The sequence below is a fragment of the Zonotrichia albicollis genome, chromosome 1 (assembly GCF_047830755.1).
Source record: "Zonotrichia albicollis isolate bZonAlb1 chromosome 1, bZonAlb1.hap1, whole genome shotgun sequence".
Taxonomy (NCBI): domain Eukaryota; kingdom Metazoa; phylum Chordata; class Aves; order Passeriformes; family Passerellidae; genus Zonotrichia; species Zonotrichia albicollis.
Window position 1 is genome coordinate 62235931 of NC_133819.1, and position 21223 is coordinate 62257153.

General features: G+C 39.1%; 1 protein-coding gene across 34 annotated transcripts in view; it reads left to right on the forward strand.

Moving 5' to 3' along the window:
- The window catches only part of LOC113460896 (uncharacterized), a 237018-nt gene that overhangs the window by 122464 nt on the left and 93331 nt on the right, over positions 1 to 21223 (forward strand). For 9 of the 34 annotated variants that reach the window (XM_074542616.1, XM_074542638.1, XM_074542633.1 and 6 more), the window contains one exon: positions 966 to 4774. The exons of 1 other annotated variant lie outside the window; for it this stretch is intronic. In XM_074542616.1, the coding sequence (XP_074398717.1) occupies positions 966 to 1461 (496 nt within the window). In that variant the 3' untranslated portion in view covers positions 1462 to 4774. Of the gene's footprint in view, positions 1 to 945; positions 4777 to 21223 lie in introns of those variants that run through there. 24 more of the 34 variants (XR_012580795.1, XM_074542671.1, XM_074542677.1 and 21 more) reach the window with 11 other exon arrangements.

Here is a 21223-nt window from a genome sequence, read left to right on the forward strand (position 1 = left end):
ATCAGAAAGAATATTATGACATTGTGAGCTCACAAGAAAGACAATTCATGACTGACATAATAAAGGCCTAAATTATGCTGCTTTGATGATTGGAGGTGCAAATTTTTTTTCTCTTGTGAAAATAGGATTTAGCAGCTGTATGAAAAGAAATCTGTATAATGAAAGTAGGGAGCAATGAGAGGCAAGCAACACCAGCTTTATCTAGATGAGACCTTTATTTCAAAAGGAAATTAAAATTTCAAAGCTGGTAGTATTTTTTTTAATTGATAAACCAGAATTTAAATCAGGATCTTGAGGAAGAACTGTGTGAGAAGCTTATTGCTGCAGCACTGTATTTAGTATTTTGCTGCTGTTGCCCTTTAAAATTACAGAAATTTATATATTGTTTTGGCCAGCTTCCAAAATGTGTTTTGACATATATGAAATGATTAATACTGAAAGATATCGCATAAATTTAATGCAATTATATATAGACCCATATTAATTAGGAGCCAAAGACAGTAAATTATAAGTGAAGAATAGCAAAAGAAGAAAAACTGTTAAATCCCAGTTTCTTTTTCCACTGAAGGTATGTGAACAAATTTGTTCAGTTCCTAGAGCCAACCTGAAGTCTCTTTGAAATAGCACTGCTTTCTGTGAAAGCAATCCTGTGGGAGCCCAGAATCCCTTAAGGACAGAGAATGGAGACTGAAGGGGTGCTGAGGAGGTGGTGGGCCCCAGAAGAGGGCCTTGCCTCGTGTGGCTGTTAGTGATGGGCTCAGTGTGCTCTGAGGTGCTGCGATTAACAGGGAAATTCATCAAAACTGGGGTTTTTCTTCAGGGATTCCTTCCTCCAGAACAGGCTGGGTGTCTTTGTAAATACCATTAAGAAAATGTACTCAATATCTGATTTTTTTTTTTTTTTTGTAAACAACTGTCATTTATTTATATCTCTAATTTTTGCAGTTGTATTTTTCTGCCTTCAGGACTGTACCATCTGGAGTGATCTTCAGTCTCAGCCATTTCTTTAGCTCCAACTCTTTAGTTCATTCTTGGAGCTCCAGAAGTGCAGAGCACTTGGACTGTGGGACTTCTGTGCCTCTGTCAATGATCACATACAGATGGTATGAAAACACAGAGATCCAGCGGGTTCCCATGGCATTGAGACAAAATTACGTGGAGTGGAGAATTCCTTCTGAGAGACTAAAAAACATGGAGATGTTATGGATGAACGAGGCCAGACTTTCTTCAGAGGAAAAGGCTCTTGTTTATTTAAAAAGAGCTACAGGAGATGGAAGGCCTGAGATAGGCTCAGACCCCCATGCAACAAGTAAAAAAACCCAAAAACAGTGTGTCTACCCCACATGCACACTGGGTTCTCCAGGAAGCATTCCTGTTTTGAGGAACTCAAGTTCCCCAAAAGAGCTCCAAACTCCACCGAACTCCCATTTTTACAACGCCCTTTGGGTCCAGGATTGGTGAGTTTTGGATCCACTTGGTGATTGGTTTGTTTCTGGCTTTCCTGTTGGTCGAATGATTGGTTAGGCCTTTCTCCCAAGCTCCTTCTGCGGTGCTGGTTTCATTGCGCTGACTCTGTTCCTGGATGTTATTCTGCCCCTTTGGACCATGCCCCCGGTACATCCTGGACCCTTTAGAACTTGCTAAGAGCATTGACTAATCCCCTTAAAACAATAACTCCCCTTCCCAAGGTTACGATAGTCAACTCAACCTTAACTCAATACAAACTGAATCTCACTTATAACAACTATGCTTCTATTAAAATATCAGACACCAATTTTTTTATTACATTGGGCCTATCCTGGAAATTCATGAATCAGACTCTTGTGAGAGTCAGACACTGTTGATTTTTCCAGCTCTTCTTGGAGGGAACTGCCATGTTTCATCACACTGACCCAGGGTCAAAGAAGAATAGGACAAAAAAATGTTCATATTCAGCTTCACCTTGGAGAGTCTCATGGCAAAGGCCTCATATTCAAAACTTTATCTAGAAAGGTGGATTTAATAAAGTACCATAGAAACAGTGAAATCTATTTTGAAGTTATCTTTAAAATGTCATGACATATTTTTATTAGTTTGAAAGATACTTAAAATTAAGCATGCATATATATTTAAAATAATTAAATCTCCAAAATGAAAAATTGTTTCTGTCATTGAAAATGACGAATTTTTCCTGTTGTCCAACTGCGCAGACTTGCATAGTGCCATTAAAATAGCCCAAATGAAAACTTAAAATGATACAGTTGTGTTGGTTTAGTTTTTTTCTCTGTTAGTGGAAATTGGTCTTCTCTGATCTCTTCAAATATATTGTATGCTGCTTAATGACCAGTATTACATGGTCATTAGATGGTCTAACATCGGTCATTACCGATGTTAGAGAGAGATTCACCAAAATGCTTAAAAGCATACAAAAAGTGTAAGATTTCAAGCTGGAATGATTAATATTGGTTGGTGGTACCTGCATCTGTAAATATGTCTGTTCTGCCTACTTGCACTTCCAAACACTGAAGTTCAAGCTATATTGATAAAACGTGGATTTTAATGATAATTTTGTTTTTAGGGATTGCACCTGTACATGATCATGCTTTAGTAATAAGATTATTTCATTTTATTCATGTATTGTGATGCATAATATTAATTAATTAAATTATATTGTGTACTAATAAACATGCTAACAATAATCATATGCTTAAAATACTAGCTACTACAACAAAAAAGAGAAATAAAAGTAACAATAAAAAAAACACCAGAAAGACTGCTCAACAGTTTTTTTCAGCAGTTGGACAAGTTATTCTATTCTAGGTCTTATCAGTAGTAAAGAGAAGTTAATGAAAACTTTTGCAGACTTGCTGGTTGCAGGGAAGAAATTACTTCTATTATACGCTGAAGGATGAAATCCATTTAATCTCTTTTAACTCCTGACTGCTCAGCAACTTGGATGGGTTGAAGATTTCAATCTGCATACACAGTGCAGGTACTGTTTTTGGTTTCATTAAATGTTTCTTCTTTTCAATAGACTCTGTCTACCTTGCCCAAAATTTAAAATTGGCTTTGTGAAAACCACTGTCCTGATAGATATGCATCTGACAGGAAAGGGCATCATTTAACAATAATTTCCTATGATGTAAGTCTAGAAATACTAATGGATGTAATTACTTGCCAATAGCCCTTATTAAAGCTTTAGTATATCAGTCTCCATAATTAGCCTCTCTGTACGAGGACAGCATCTGGCTCTTCAAATCTCTTTCCAAGAAAGGCACTGAGGTAGAAGTCCAGGTTTCTACAGACTGTTTTTTATGCTGTGCATACACTTTTTTGAAATTATAGTAGGACAAGTTTTTTCCTTGTTGTTTTTTAGATTTTTTTAGGTTTGTATGGATCTCCTGATACTTTAGCTATGATATATTAGATACCCTAGCCTATTCTTACTTTTGTTTTTCTGTCCCAGTTCTCCCTTTTTCCCTGTCTCAGTAGGCTTTGTGACACAGATCCCAATTACAGCTAATCCTATTAAAAGCTCCAGTTATTTGAAAACATGTTCATTGGCAAAGACTTAAAAATATAGAGAGTCCTATCAGAACTCTGTGAAGTCCTTGCAGAGATTTTTTTCTCATTGGTCTATCATTAAAAATGATATCTAATAGAAGAGATTTTTGGATATTTCAACCAAAAGAGTGATAAATTTTTGTAAATAATTTTTTTGAGCTCTGTGAGGGCCAATATCTGGCAACAGCAACTGGACAGATGGGTCAAGTTTGACTGGCCTGTTCATCACACTAAAGCAATACAGAAATAGTCAAACCATTCTCCTTTCAGCACAAGAATTGGTCCCTATATTTTCACAACTCAGTAGATTTGTGAAGTTTCTTTGCAAATCCAGACTCCACCATGGTGTATTTTATCTTTACACAGCATTGCTAAGGACAAGAAAATTATCAATTTTCTTGTCCTTGGCAGTGGCAGAACTGGCAGTGAATTTAGCACAACACATTGCAATACAGATCTCGCTTGCAGAAACCTGCCTTAGAAGCACTGTGGGACAATCACTGCCTTTTAGCCACATAATTACTGCTCCAGAAGCTTCATCATCTTGTTAACAATTTCTATTGTCCTTCTATTGCAAATATATATTTTTTGATGTGAGAAATGTATTTTATGAAATTTAATAATGGAGATGGCACTTCATCATGCAATAAAAGGTTTGGTAATATCAGGTCTTGCTGAAATAGCTAATTGTGTTGCATTATCATATTACATTAACAGCACTTGGGAATTTAAATAAAGAACTCTTGTCCATACAGCAGTGGCTGTTATTCAGAATTAGTGTGGTGTCAGCTGGAATGCCTATTTAAATGGCTGAGCATAAATAATTTTATCATCTTTTCTTTGTTTCTCTCCCCCTTCTCAGATGTGACCTGGGTAGTGCCATGAAAAAATGGATTTGAGATCTGTCCTCCTGCTGCAGTTTGGAAAAGGAGTAAGACAGAAATGTTTTTTCCATATTTTCAGTTTAAGTTTTCCTTCCAGATTGTCAATCTGAAAGCACATCACATTTACTGATGTAGTCTTATCTAAAAGGTAAAATTAAAATCAAACTGCTCCTAAATTGTTTGTCTTTCTTTCATTCCATATTCTAAGTGTAAAATGTTGTAAATTAGAAATGTTTTGCATAAACCACACCCTCCCCCCACTTTCCTCCTCAAGTTTTTTAAAATTTAAATCCATTTTGGGACAATGATGTGTAGAAAAAAAGTCTTAGATAATGACATCCAAGCTCAGTGATAGGGATAAAAATATAGTACTTTTGAAGTTCTGAAACTCATAAAATTGCCACATCTAGTTTATTCTGCATTCCCCAGAGCATTAAGCAGTTTAGCACAAATCTAATTTCCCACCAAACAGCTCAAGGCAGTTAGTGCTCAGTTTGGTTCCAAAGAATTAAACACACTGTTATAAATCGTGATAGTCTGTGTAACTCTGTAGATAAACCCATTTTCCAATATAAGTGTATCAAGCATGAAAAAATAAGAGGCTGCTCTTGTATGAGGGGTGATTACAATGGAAATAAAGGTGAAATTAAAGGAAAATTTGCTTCAAGGCGAATTAATGACAACTAGTAGGAAAGGAAGAACTTGTAGTACTCAGTGAGTAAAGGTTAAATCAAAAGAATTCACAGGTAAAGGATATTCAATGTCCTAACCATTGTGAGGTGTAAATCTTACCAAAGAGTGCAGCAGACTATCCCTGTGAGTCTAAAATTTTCATGTATTAGTAGTGTGGAGTGAAATGGATTTTCTGGGCCCCCTAATCTGCCACTATGTAAAGTCAGGAAAGGGGCTGTGGTAGTTGTGACTTTAGTGTATTAGTCTGGACAAAAGAAGATATATGAGCTGAGAAACTCAGTTCTGAAATCCTGCTACATATGCAGCAAAAAAAAGCATCAGGGAGTCTGGAATCTGACTCGAATCGTACAGGATGTATGGCCAGAGAGATAAGAATTTCAATTTTCTAAATTCAAAGACAAATGAGCCTGGGAGACCCATGTGGCAATAGCATGAAAATTGAAATGGAAGTTTTGGCTCCAAGCTGCATCCCCTGTATCCTTTAGGAGAGGGAAAAATAGTGAGAATAACACACTAGTATATGATAAGAAGCTACTGTATGTATTATATAGGTCACAGGTAAATTTAGCCAGCTTCACAGATACTTCCAAACCTAAATTTCAGAAGGAAAAGTTAAAAAAAAATAATCAGAAACTTAAAAACTAAAATCAACAGTGCAACTTAGAAATGCCTTTGAGAAGTTGAGGAGAGTTTCACCACTGACTTATTAAAACCAGGCTTTTACCCCTACTGTTTATAATTAACACTCTCTTTCACATTTCTGAGCTCTCTGTCTGAGAAGAATAAGCAGAGGGATTTGGGCTGTGGGACCCCGGGACCTCCAAAAGTCAAATGCCTGCTGACTGCCAGGATGCCCTTTTAAAAGGTTACCTGAGGGACAGCTTTCTTCCCCCTGTCCCTCTCTTAGGGATGCCTCTGGTAAGCTCTGCTGGAGAAAGCTGTTTCATGACATTCTGCAACACACCTGTTTCCTCCCAATGATAGCCTGATATTTCTAGATTTGCTGAAGGTGTATCTTGTTTTTCCTAAAGGAAATATGTGCTTCACAGCAATAGGATACAGATTAAGAGTATCCTGCCTGTTTGAGGGAGGAGGAGCCATCCTAATCTCAAAAGATTTGGAGATGGCCTTAAAGAGTGATTGTACATACCTCCATTTTTATTTGTATTATCAATCCCTTGATATCAGAGCTGTACTGTGCTAGCCATAGGAGGAGATCATCTTTCTCTGGAGCTCCTAACTCAGGAAGGATGGATGAAAAGAGAGAGTGTCCCTGGGGTGGCATTACATGCCAGTGATGGAGCTGACAACTGAACCTTGTGCTGCAAAGTTCCAGGTTTAGTTCCTGACTTCACTGCTGTGCCTGCAGTGAAACTCTCCATGCTGCTTTTAGCCCTTGCAGGTTTAAGCTAGTTTTCAGCAAGTCCTGTGTTTTTTGGTACATGAGTAAAATTCCCTGCAGTGTTGAAAGGCATCTTGGGACAGAGAGACCATCAAAATCCCAGTGTTTGAATGTAAAAGTAGGTCAAACGTACGTTGGATGCTTTGCAAAAGGGGGAGTTTTGCAAATCCTGTGGGTCATGCTGTGTTCTTTGGATGCATTCTTGTTCTCGAATTGTTTTTCCCCCTGAGTTGTTTCCTTTTCTATGCTGTTCTTCCTTAGTTAACCTGAGGTGTCTAATGCAACTTAATGGAATTTATTAATCTGACAGGCAGGGAATGCAGAGCTTGGATTTTTACTATACATCTCATGTTTCTAATGAATCCAATACTTTTCAGCTTAATGGAGCTGAATTACTAATATTAGCCACAGTAAGCAGCACTGCTAGCACCTTTCATTGCTGCTGCTGCTCCAGTGTCAAACTCCCTTCCAGGCTAGATGGCAATGGTGCATAGACTTCTACACCATACAGAGCAGCCAGATAGATAGCTCTTTTTGGGGTAGGTAAAATGGAAGAATGCTGAAATTAGGCCTTTAGACCTTGTTTCAGTTTGTACAGGAGTTTTCAATGGCAGTGTTCTAGATTTTGCATCAGAAATGACATGTCACAGAGAAGAGTGTAAGAAAAAGTCAAGATTTTGATGGACACAGATGGAACCAAGCTAAGAATTAGTTTAAGAATTAGTTTCCTGTTCCTTAATGTTTTTTGGGGTTGGTTTTTTTTTGGGGTTTTTTTTTTTGGTTTTTTTTTGTGTTTTTTTTTTTTTTTTAATTCACTCTCCTCTAGAAGATTTTCTCATAAACTAATACTTCCTAGAAGGGAACCTCCATGTTGTACTGGGATATATGTCAAATGCCAAAGAAAATACATATAAATCCCATTTTAAAGCTATCCCAGGATGTCATCTAAACTATTCACTGTATGGATTGCCATTGCTGGTGTCTTTGCATTTTTCTCAGTCTTGACCTTTGGTAGGAACAAAAAAGCTAGTTGAAGGCTGAGTTCTGCTCTTTGTTGGTGTATTGTTCATAAAGCCAGAGAAGTAGTGAATCTTTCACTAAAAATAAACTTTTATTTTCTTAGTGAGGCATTTTCTAAGTTATTTTTAACAACTATTATGTTGAAATGTCAATGTCTACTCCATTTTTCTACTATGCAGGCAGAATAAAAAAAAATAGTGTTAGACTGTCTGATCACCAAATATTCTGCTTATAGTCAGAACTGAACAGCCCAATTTCCCCCGAATCCTTGCACTTCTGGGCTTTTACCAGTCAAGTACCTCTGGCATCTTGAAACTGCAATGAAACCCAGGTGGTATTTTGGGAATCTTATCATTACCCCAGTTACATTCCAATGAATGTAAGGTTTCCTGAATGCTGCCAAGGCGGAACAGTGCTGGGGTGGGGATAGGCATGCTTGGGCTGGAAGGGTGCTGAGCAGCCAGCTCCAGCCAGGCACGGTCACCAGGAAATACTTGAGTTTGAAGGGAACATGTCTGCTTCCAGCATGTTAGGGTAATGAATTAAGAAAACCAGGCACTTGGGAAGTGTGCCTTTGAAGTGCTCAGAACCCTTACTGCCAATGTGTATCGTGGCTCATTTTTGTTTAAACTGGGCTTCCTGCTAGTTGTGCTACATACTTGAGGGTAAACCATTGTTGCATTTTGCTGCCTGTAGCCTAAATGGAAAATATTGTCTTTTAGATGCCTGGTTACTTGCCTGAAGGTAGCCTTGTGTCTGTAAAGAGCTATGAGTACAAAGAAACAGAGCACATTTGTTTTAAACGCATTATTGTGAATGGAACAAGGTAAAGATATATGAAAAGAGACTCTGCTAAAACCTGGAGTCTATTGTTTTATAGTGTTATAATTACAATAGAAATTTTGTCTCTTTCTTTCTGGAATGAGGAGGCCTTCTGAAAAGTAATTGTACAGCGTGGAAATTGAGATGAGGGAACAGGGGATCTTTTGGGGTGCTACTGTTCTCTGCATATATAGAGTACTCTTGGAAAATAAATCTATCAGCTTAGCACACGATAGGTTCTTTGACCTTTGTATTCAAAAGATCAGGCGTGACACAACAATAATACTAATAAAGCCTTTTGGAAACTCTCTTGAATTGCTAACTTTTATTAGCTATACTTAGATCTAAGTTGTTTAAGTCTCCCTCAGGGACCACTGCTTTATTCCACTTGATTAACCATGCTTTGTGCTTGCCTCCAGAGTATTCTTTTTTTAAAGAAGATATTACACAGTTCTGCTCAATAATATACTCCATGTGTTTTTACAGTAGATAGTATTAACTGGCCACAGTGTTAGTGACGTTTCTTAACAGCTCCTCTCCTGTGTTGGCTCTCTTTCCCTAGCAGGTAAATTTATCATTTCTACCACTCTGACATTTCCAGCTCTGCTTCCCAGGACCAGCTTCTTTCTCTCAGTAGATTAGTTTGCATTCTTCAGGATTAAAAAGGTTTAAAAAGCAACAGGGAGTTGGCAGGAAGAGCATGAGTTTTTAGAAATGTCAAAAAGTGTCAAACTGGCAGCCATGTGGGGGACAGAAGCACTTTTCAATCAATCTGTGCCAGAAATAGCATCACTAAGAAAGGACCAGGGGGCACCACAGAGATGGTAATAAAACTTTCTTCTGTTCTAGGCTGAGAAGGGAGAGAGATTTTCTCACTCCTTGAGGCAACCAAGGCCCAATAAATCAAGCAGCAGGGTTTACAATATAATAAATAGCCAAACTTACTAAAATAGCTCCATAGGGGTGTCTAGAGAGGAGGACAGATATAGCAGGATAAGATGGCTCTTAGCTGGATGTTTGTTTTACTGCATTTCTTTTTACTGTCCTACCTTTCTATTTTCCTCTGCTTTTTTTTTTTTTTTTTTTTTTTTTTTTTTTTTTTTTTTTTAGATCTCCTCCTTTTAGAGAGCATGTGAGGATTGCTCATGATGTTCTAAAATATAATACATGCCTCCTGTGGCAAAGATTAACAACAGAGCTGCTGCTTGGTGTGGGGCAACAAACAGCAGCATATCTTGACAGGCCTCAGAGTTAATCTCTTTGCACTTAGGCTTTAAGTATAAATTATTCCTAGTGGTGAGTTACATCCCCTGCCTCTGCTGTGTGATGTGTGTGCTGGTTGTGGCTCTTTTGTAGGTGCTGAACTGTGCACAGAATAGCTCATGGTACAGTGTGAGGGTGGCTTGGTGGGATAGAGAGAGAAGGGAAGAAAATCAATGAAGGGGCTGTGAAGGTCTCTAGAAAGTCAAATGGAAATCTAGGTTTTGCACTGAGGTGTAAAACCTAGATTTCCATTTGACTTTCTAGACAATACTTGCTTTTCTGGACCTGATTCCTCACAGCTCAGATGGCAAAAGGCCATTTCTGTCTGACAATCTGATGAGTCTACCAATAATTTTTCTTTTTCACTCCCTTTCACTCACTCCAGCACTCAATGACTTCATCCTCTGCCTGGTCCAGACAATAGGTCCCATTATAGTAGAGAGCAATACAACCATCATATGCACTTTGAGGGCAAAGACTTGTTTATATTTAATCTCTAATTTGGAGTCACCTACTCCAGGTGTCTGGCAGAAGACCTGCCTTAAAATTTTTGCTCTGAAAGCAGTCCTCATTTTTTGTTTTTTAAAAATATTACTGCTCTGTCCAGGTTTTAGAATGGTTTTATTCTGGGTGAGTACCATCTGTTTTCAGCATGTTGTTTCAGTCTGATAAAGGTTTGGAAATAGTTTGCTTCAAATGTTATCATCTATAGTGTCTTATTCAGATAGGAATGTGATTTCTCACTCATGTTGGATTGAATAGAAACTATTGCTTGACTGGTTGATTTAGGGGAAGCTTGAATATTAGATTGTGGATTTTTATTAAATCTTTCCAGGGGAAAAATCTGATAGCTGTCAATGAAAAATGTCATGATTTTTCGTCATTTTCTTTGACCAGAATGTAGTTGGTACTCACAGATATTTTTCTATAATATCATAGCAACTCTGCCTTAGCTGCTTTACTTAACAAAATACAGTGACAAGTCCTGCAAAGATCTACATAACTGCATAATCTTGTCATAAAGTTAATAGGTGCTGGGCTAAAGGCATGAGGCTAAATCTTCATAAGCTCTTCCAGGATCAGAGCACAAGATTGATTCCACATATACATATAAAAGTAAATTCTTGGGCAGTATAACAGCACTCTTATCCCCAGCATCTTAATGAGCTTGGGAAAAGAGGAATGAAACAGAAAAGAATATTTTCTTAGAAGACCTATTTTCCAAGTGCAAACCAAAAGATACACCTCTCTAAAACATCAGTCTCTGCATGGTTCAGACCTGTGAGTCACTCAGTGGGGAGTCCGTAATGCAAGAGCAGAAGGCTGCTGGATGGCTTCGCTTTGATCCAGGTTACAGAAAGTTTTGGACGACTGGAAGAACTGAAAGACTTTAAGTCTCAAAGTTGGTGAGTGTTGTGGTTTAACCCCAGTCAGCAACTAAAATCACTCAGCTGCTCACTCACCTCGTGGTGGGAGGGAGGAGAGAAATGGAAGAGTAAAAGTGAGGAAACTCCTGGGTTGAGATAAAGACACTTTAATATATAAAGCAAAAGCCATGAACACAAGCAAGCTAAACAAGATATAATTCACTGCTTCTCATGGATGGGCAGATGTTCAGCCAACCCCAGGGAAGCAGGGCTCCATCATGTGGGACTGTGGCTTGGGAAGGCAAACACCATCCCTCTGAACATCCTCACTTCCTCCTTCTTCTCTCAGCTTTATATACTGGAATGATGCCATATGGTATGGGATATCCCTCTGGCCAGTTGGGCTTAGCTGTCCTGCCTGTGTCCCTTCCCAGCTCCTTGCACACCCCTGGCCCCCTGGAGGAGCAGTAGGAGAAGCAGGAAAAGTGTTGATGCTGTATAAGTGCTGCTTAGCAATAACAAAAACTTCCCTGTGTTATCAACATTGTTTCCAATGCAGATCCAAAACCCAGCCCCATACAAGCTGCTATGGAGAAAATTGTCATTCCCACAGTGGAAACCAACACAATGAACCATGGATAGTAATTAAGAAACCACACTAAGTGCTTTCTTTTTTAATCAGTTCTCAGACAATTTAGAAAGATACATTTTACAGTATCATCTTTAGGTCTTTCAGCATATTTAGGAAAATATGCCAAATGTTTGCATCATAAGATAACCATGTGTCTAGGACTCCCTGTGGAGGAACAGATTTGAAGTGCCATGGGTTGAAGCAGAGCTCTCAAACAAGCACTTCAAATGCTCAGACCTGTTACTTTCCTCTGTAGCTTTAATTCAATAGCTTCAAACATAACTTCCTTCCTGACTTTACACATTGAGATGCCATCCATTCATTCCCTTTCCCACACAGGTGTATTTGGGCTTCTTTCTGGACTTTCCCATCTGCCTCTGTAGTGGGCCACTGAGTCCAGGAGAGAGGCCACAAGGAGGTGGTGTGTATGGGATGGCTTTGCAAGATTACAGTGTCCTCGTGTGATATGACAAGGAGCTCACCAAGACTGGTGCCTCTCTCCTGGGATATTCTGGTCCTCCAGTGCTGGGATAAGACATACAAATCACAAAGCTTTTGGCAAGTGGAGCTGGTAGCTAGTGCACTTTGCATTTTGTTGGCTCTTGGTCTGCTTTTTATTCCTGATTGTTGCAGAGTGATCTAAAACTGTAGGAACTTGCTGTAGGTCAGAAAAGAGCTGGTTTGTGTGTGGAAAGAGTCCTTTGCTCCCTGTGGAAGTGGTCTGTGAAGGCAAGCTGCGTTTCAGTGCTACCTTTGTCAGGCAGCAGACTGTGTTCACAAGAGTTGGGGTCTCCTGTGACGATTCATACACTAGGCTCCAATCACTGTCATGTTCATAATTTGATCCTGAGTAAAGTATGGACTGATGGCTCCACATATTTTCTCTGAAGTGATAATGTTCAGGCATTAGCAGAATCTGATACAGCCTCACTGAACCATCCTAACAAACTCTTCCACACAGGCTGTAACCTGTGGGAAACAAACACTTTTGCCGTATGCCATGTTATCCTAGGGCTCAGCTTCCAGACTGCCCCTTGAATTCCAGAGTGGCACGATGCTGCCGGCGTTACCTGGAAAACGCGGACAGAAAGGTGTCCCCACACATTCCTTGCCGTGTGTGTTTGAATGTATATGTGTGTGTACCTGGGCAGACGCACCTCACTAGATGGCAGCAGCACCCCGGCTTTAGGAAGTAGCCTCTGGGCATCCTTCTTCCCCTCCCCCAAAATGCTCCTGACTACAGCAGCAAGGTAACACACACACACACACAAAAAAAAAAAAAAAAAAAAAAAAAAAAAAAAAAAAAGAAAGAAAAAAAGAATAATCCAATAAAATCCTTCTACTGTACACAGCTCAAATGGAAAAGCTGTGATATGCTGAATTCTGCGCAGCTTCATCATATCTCTCTGTCATGCTTATATATATATATACACACACATATGTAGGTATCTGTGCATGAATGTAAATATATATATATGTGTGTGTGCATGTGTGTATGTTTAGATCTAGGCTTTTCTTATAATAAGGAACCTTATAGCCAGGAATGGCTTCCCCAGAGTCACAGGAGAGGGGAGTCAGAGCTGGGATGGGCCACCCTGTGCGGGCTGTCTCCCCAGTGGTGTGCCCCACTGTCCTTTGTCACACTCTACTGCACTGCAGAGCAGCAGGCACGGATGACTCTCCTCCCCCACAAATCTGAAGGAAGCAGTCAGCCAGGAATGGGGCTCACTGCCTGCTCTGCTGGTGACACCATGAGGTAGCAACACCTGGTAAAGGAAAACGACTTATTTGGAAGATGCTGAAATTTGGCAGTGATTTCCTTCCTCAGAAACCCCCAGCCAGTTTCCTGGACCGGTTCACAGGCTGTCACAGCTGCAGCCAACTTCTGCTGTTGTAGGGTGGCTCGGCTAGTTAATAAACATCGTGCCATACATTTAATTGAGCCCAGGATTAAATGTCACATCAGTGTAAGAGAATGTCACTTTTCCTGCCAGCTGCTGGCCATGTCCTCATCTCTCTGTGGGCACCTGCATATGGTGAGTGTGATGCCCTGAACCTCCTGCAGCACACAAGCACAGGAGTGGAAGTGTCAGGGCAGACACAGAGGCTTGAAAGAAAAAATGTTCTTGTGTGTGTGCTTGGCAGGGGCAGTGCAAGGGCTGGAGGTTAAGCTCGGCAGGAAGGAAGGACAGCAAAATAATTCCTCTAAACAAGTTTATTGGCATCTCTAGTTCAATATAGATAAAAATTGTAACTTTGGACAGCTTCAGCTCTTGAAGTTGCATGTAGCCCTCTACTCATGTATGCCTCTAAGTCTAATAGGTTTGAGTGAGAGCTATCATGTTCTGGAAAAATCTACACTTGAAATTAGAAAATGGAGACTTTTGGTGGCCACAGTAGTTACCTATGTGCTGCAAAGGCTATTTGAAGCTAAGGAGGTGTAGTGCTGGGCCAATGAATCAGGGTTTTTTCCTGTCTTTTACTTAGCACTAAGCCATCCAAGACCTGCCAATCCTGCTTGTGTGAAGCCTGAAAGAAACAAGAAAAGGGCAATAGTCTGGAGAGTACCACCACACAAACAAAGAAATTGTGGAGGTTTGTAGTGCAGCTGGCCTCTTTTAGAATAAAGATCCATCAGAACACTCGGGCTCGGAGGGATCCCTGGTCTGGGTGAAGCTGAGGATGCTGTGCTGAGGGGCCAGGCTCCCTCCCTGCCTTCAGTGCCACTGCCCACATTGACTGGGCACTTTGGCAGCAGCACCCAGCAGCTGCAACAGGGAATTGTGTTTCCCCAGTGCTCCTCAGGGCTCAAATCCACTGGTTTTATGTCTGGCTGGGACTAATTAATTTAATTTGGTAGCTGCAGTAGTGACAGTGTACTTTTATTTGACTGGGTACTGGCATAGAGAAGCATAAAACCCTTTTTCATAATGTATTGTGCATTGTAATTTCATAATGTAAAGGTATTGTCTGGCACACACCACTCATCTCCAAGGCCTCTGTTACACTGTTCAGCTGAACATAACTTCTGTCGTCAGAAGACAAGGTGTATGACACTCACTGGTGTTTAAACTGGCTTATTTAAAGGTCAGGACTAAAGAACTGCATTCATGCTTGCTCACCTTGTGTTAGGAAATTAAATATACTTTATGTACATACACTGTCCATGGACTCTGTGTCTACTGGAAGCATAATCAGCAGTGAAAGACCACTGATATTATAGCTAGAACTGTGCTTGCATTTGTATGGCATGACATTCCAGCTGAGGTGAGGAAGGTTAAGTTGCTGGAAACATTGATTATAAGTTTTTAAAATCAATTCCAAATTAGCATGTTTTGTAAGTTTTCTTCAATATCAAGTGTTAACTTACGGTTTAAAAGTAGTGTACTATTGGTTATGACTTCAAATTTATCTTTGATTAAAATGTCTATAATATCTGAGATATTTTCAGCTTCTCTGAGAATCAGATCGATTTTGTGTGATTCTTTGGTTATACAAGTATTTGTTTTGATAATTGAATTTAGTGTACATTAAATATTCTTTCTGATTCTAGCTTGGGGAAAATTCCTGTTTCTTATAGGGTGTCCCAACAGCAGGTTGGGATTGCTGTTCATGATGCAAGGTAGAATGTCCCTATCCTAGATAGCAATTAGCTTAAGAACTGTGGTGATAACTGTGTCACATTTTATCATCACTTCATGATTCAATGTCTACCTGAAGTCTACCTGTTGCTACCAACAGATGCACTTGTACCATACAATGAAGACCTTTGTTCTCTTACAGGAAGCAGAGCCTAGAAAAGTAAATTAATATATTTGCATTTATCAAGAGATCCTGTTTATAGAGGATGGTTAAACACTTACTAAAATGTGCAAAAATCTGAAAAAAAGTACAGATCACTTAATCTTGGGGCCATCAACTTCCCTATGTAGAATTAGCTCTTGGTTATCCAGCATGGTTCTAAACTTATAGAGGTTTAAGGGTTATTTACTGCCCCTTAATTAATCCAAATGGCATTTTGGTAGCTGAGACAGTGTTTCTTCTCATGCCCACACAAAGCTCTCTATCGTGTATAAGACTGTGTGGTTTCTCTCACGATTTCACTTGAATTTCCCAGTGAAGAAGCTGGGACAGATGCTGTGTATTGATAGGCACTGGAAAAAGCAGAGAAGTCTCTCCTGGCAACTTGTGCTGCTGATATGAAAATGGCAAGGAATCCTGGAAACTTTCCCAAAACTTCTTGTTTATAGATTATGACAACATGGGGATTCCTACAGTCCTGGACTGTGTCTCTGTCACTTGTCCTGTGCCAGAAGGCCCTGGTTAGTGTCTCACTGGGATGACTCTTTCCATGTCTTGGCCCTTGATGATTTTGTGCTTCAAAAAACTCTAGCAGGTTGGTGGGAAACACATCCCAGCTGCTAAGACACTCCAAATTTGTCTTGGTTTCCAGGCACCAAAAGGATTCTTCTGTAACTGTGCATTATGTGAAGACTTTTTCTTTGGCACTTCTGGGAAAGAAAGGTGCCTTGTACTCATAGCATTGCTTGAAATCTTGCTCAAAACCAGAAGTAGTTTTTGGTGGGTTGTAGTTTTTTTTTTGGTTGGGATTTTTTTTAAACAAAAAAAAAATGTTCAGCAAGGGCATCAAAGAACTCAGCAATGAATGAACATTCTTCATAGCAAGAAGATGAAGATTCAGCAAGTATCTCAGGAATCTCCTGCTCTTGCTGACTCCAAGCACTGCTTCAGGACCCCTCTCAGCTGTGGGAGTTGAAGAGACATCACTGCACTGCTGGTCTCCAGGGATGTCTCTTCTTGGGGACACCTCTGCTTCAAATGTGCTTTCTCAAATATGACACAAATTTCAAAGCTAAAAGCCAAATTCCCCTAGAATAATGTTGCTCAGTTTTGAGAGCTTTCTGGAGATGCAGAAAGCATTTCTGTGTCCCTCAGCCCCATGGAGGATGTTGTCTGAGACCTAATCTCAGGATGAGGGCATGGAAGTGGGGCTGAGAGGTGAAGGTGGCATCACAAGTTCATTGGAAGCCATAGAAAATTTGAGGAAAATCAGGGCCTCAAAGTTCCAATACCCAATCCTAGTTATGTAAGGACAAACAAAACCAAGCATTAAAATAGAAAGCCAGAGTTTGTTTAGCAAAGACAGAATGGCAGTAAAGAGGGAAATGAAATGTGATGAAAGGTTACCTATGGTAAAACAGTCTAAGAGGTGAGGAAAAATAGCCTCTTGATAGCCTCAAGGTTATAAAGAAATAAAAAAAAGAAAAGGGAGGTTTTACTGAGTAGTTGTCTGTCATAAATCTATATTGAAACAAGGGAATTCCTATCACATCAGAAGGACCAGAATCTAGAAAAGTTATTCAATATCTCACTTTTAAGAGGACTCTTCACCTGTCAGGGATTGACTGTAGCTGAACAATAAGGATTGTTCAAAATTTTGTCAGACTGTGTTGGGATATGCTATTTTTTTATGGACAGAGAACAAAGAAATTAATGGGGAACTGTACCAAATTTGATTTTGACTAGGAAGTCTTGCAGGCAAGGTGAAGGGGAAAAGCAGCCACTAGGAAAGCATGGTTACAGAAAATCAGTTTCAAATAAGAAGACTTCAGTAAGTTGAGGGTTTGATTTCTATTAGTTTTTGGGAAAACCCTCTAACAGTGAGTTAGAGGTAGAGTGTCACGGAGGACTGTGGAGTGTCCATTGCTAGGAGGTTTGAATGAATGAGAAAGCTGGGATAAGGGGCTGCTAACACTGTACAGGAGCAGGTTGTCTGCTTGTGGTACTCTCTGTGCCTCTTCTTGATGGTCTGATGATAAAGAGATCAGATAAAGAAGTTACTGAGCATATAAAGTAAGTCATATCCCTGCTTATGCCTAATTGCCTATAATGATATTCTGTATTCCCATGAATGCAGCTATCTGCTTTCTAAAACACTTGGAATCATCAAATTACATGAAAAACATCATTAGCATGCAAGTTGCTCCTTCACAATAAACACCATTTAAAAAAGTAGTAAAGATGCCAACATTTTATGTGATATCCCTAAACTGTTTTTTCTTCCCCCACTGTACTCACCAACTGTTGTTTTTTCAGGCCACATTTGATGAAGGGAGAAGTCTATATTAATATATTTGTATTTAAGGAAGGGATAAATCCATGTTAGAGCAGTTGAAGAAAAATGCACAGCATGCTAAGAGAACACCATAAAAGGTGGCCCAGAATAGTATGGAAATGCCTGACAAATGTGAGCCTGCTAACATGGAAGGACAGTTTTAATGCATTATTTATAGCTATTGGTTTACCACCACAAGCCATTGAGATCAAGGTCACCCAGTGGACTTCTGGGCAATGGGTCAAGACTTGAGAAGCAATATTGATAACAGCAGCTGTCAGTTTCTTGGATACAGCTGGTATTTTTTTAAGCAGCAGAGTTTTCTAACTTCTAATGAACAATGGAAATCTGTTTGCTGTGAAACTGCTCATGTCTGTCTTGGTCACAACTCATTAACTGTGGTCAATCCCAGGCTTGGTGTAACTGCTCTCCCTTCTCCCTGCATCTTCCTCTAAATCAGATAAGTGAATGCAGCTAATATCAAAATTCTAGGTGAGGCTATATTTTTTTGTTTTGTTTTATGTTTCTCAGACCCTGTTTTTACTCTCTGCCTGTTCTCTGCCAGTCATTTGCATTTTCTAATATATTGAACTCCCAAAGCCGAGCGTTTTCAGTGTGCTGGGAACAACAATAATAAAATGTATGCTGTGACTGAGGAAAACATAAACAGTCTTTGTGACTCTCTGCATAAGATTTCTCTGTCTGTTTTAAAGGTTTCTACTTGCTTTATAATCTGTTCTTCATGATTTTCACGAATTGTGAAGTTTTGTTTTGGTTTAATGGAATATTTTTTGGGGCTTTTAGTTTTTTAGTTTTATATGTGGTTTGATTTTTCCTTAGTTCTATAAAACATAATTCCTTCTAAGGGGAAGCTGGAAGGAAAAGCAATTTTATACTCTTTAGTCAAATCACATTCTCATTTAGCAATCTAAGTCACATCTCAAGGTGAGCTGTGAGATTTTCTGCAAAAATGCTCTTGCCTGACAAGTACTTCTGAATTCCTGTAAAAGTTTTCCTCAGTCTTCTTGCCTGGAGACTCTTAATTTTTCCCTGGCCTGCTCCTATTCCTTCAAGTATTGCTTCCTATTGGTTTTCTGCTTCATTGGTTTACAGTTTAAACCACTTAGCAAACTGTTGGTGGAAGGCTTGATAAGCATTTTATTAAATTCCTTTTTTTGTTCTTTTTTTTTTTCCTCTGTGTTTTTATCTTACAGCTACGTTTTCAGTGGTATTAAACTAACCATATTTATATGTTCATCTCATATTGGAAAATACACTGTCCATTCCAGAACAATCCATCAGCTTTTATTAACATATATAATGATCTTCATTGAAAAAATGAGCAGCAGGTGACCTTTTTTTCAAGAAGTGACTTGTGTATGTAGATAGTATTAACTTTTTTCTGAGTGACCAGACTGCAAACTAGCTCTCAACATCTAATTGAAGAAAGAAAAAATCTTGAAAATAAATTACCTCTTATAATCCCCATATTTCTTTAGGAGACTTTGGAAGGACTTCATTCAAAGTAAGAAATAATCCCTAAGAGCAACCCGAGTGAGGTGAAAATTGATGGATTCTCTCTGTACTTGCTTTAATCACTTGGAAAAAAACTACAAGATTACAGAGAGAAAGCTGAAAACTGGGCACTGCATCTGCCAGAATTACTGAGTTTCCATTAACTGCCAGCCATTGTGGCATATTTTTCTCCTAGAGATGGTGGTGTAAATTATTCTTATTGAAATTGAAGGAGTTGCACTGAAATTAATCTGGCATAATCCAGTGCAGACTTCCTCTCCTTCCTTTTCCAAAGCAATTTGGTTCACATTATGTATGTACAATAATTAATTTATACGAAGATGAAATAGGGCATTTATCCTTGAAAGGAGTTGGGATTTGAAGACTTCTAGTCCGATTTTCAGGAAGATTTCTGTTTATATGGAAAAACCATTTGCAAAAATAATCTAGGGTAGCAGAAAAAAAAGAAAGAAAAAAGCAGAAAGAAAACTCTACCAACCAAACTTTAAATACTTGTTTTGTAAAAGCTTGAGACAGAACCATTTAAAAAAAATTGAATAATTTCCTTTTATTAGTTTAAAAAAAACAAAACAAAAACTGGTACTCTATGATGAAGGATGTGGCTCTAACTGCCAAAAATGACATGTCTATATATTCTGCAGGCACTGATGTGTGCTGTGTTACTCATTAGTCTGTGACTTTTCATTGCTGCAAATAAGATCAATATTTGTCACTGGTAAAATGTGGCTTTTGATCCAATATTTCCATCAATTCAATGGCTAGTGGCCACATGTGCGTCTATTGCTTTAGTGGGGCAGTGGGGATCTGAGAGGGGAAGCACTGAGCATTTTGCTGCCACTGGGATTCCTTGGGGATTTAGTGCAGGGCCCCTTCAGTGTCTCTGTGATGAGACAGGCTGGGGGCAGCCAAGGATTTTGGTTCTGGGTATGCAGGAGTAGGGCTGGCTCCCCCAGAGCTCCTCCGGTGTGTCTGTGAGGATCCAGCTGTTGGTGAGCAGGACTTAATTACAGGTCCTCATGTGCTAATGTGTAAATTTCCAAGCCAGCGGTCACAAAATGCATTTTAGAGTGGCAGGTGAGAGGTAATGATGAGTAACAGCTGCATCACACCAAAAAGGGCTCTACATGTGGCCTTGGAGGAAATCCTTGGCTTTCCTCACACACCTGTGCCAGGAGACTCCATCATCTGACATCAAGGGTTGTTCCTGTGGTGTTTCTTTCCTGTATTACATGGAAATCAAGTGTCTGCAAAACTGATGGAACCTACCCATGGAAATATTTCTCCTCCTGTTGCTTTCACAAGTGATTTCCATCCTAAAATTATGACACTTGAAAAGTTATTGGCAGAGAAAGGTGAACCTTTTGAGCTCCTTATTTACATCACCAAACAGGAACATATTCTTTGACAAGAGTTTAAAAGAATCTTGTTTAGTTTAATACTTACTTTTGATTTTGCTTTGACATTTGTATGAATTTTTCAATTTAATTTGGAAAACCTAGTTATCAGTCAGGACCGTATAGTGAATTTAGTGACTTTTTATGAGAAGTATTAAAGTCGCTTCACTGTTTGCAAGGTGATGCTCTCTTCCTTCTTTACCTGCCCACCACAAGCTTGCCAAGTATCTCTGCTAAACACTATGAGAAAAACATACGGATTAATTTTCACTTTGCTTTGCTTTAATTGATTTTGTACAGTTTGCTGGGTATAATTACTTTTTCATAACCAAGTATTTCTTACACAATAATTACATATTAAATAAATAAAAAATATGAAATAAATCCAAATTGTTGACTAAGTTGTCTATAAAACCTGAAATTTGAATTAACATATTAAAGCTGGAAGCATAAGGCTTACTTTCCAAACCCTTTGGAGCTATGTTCAGCTTCATATTGCTGTGGGGAAGAAAAGGCAGCTTTAAAATTATTT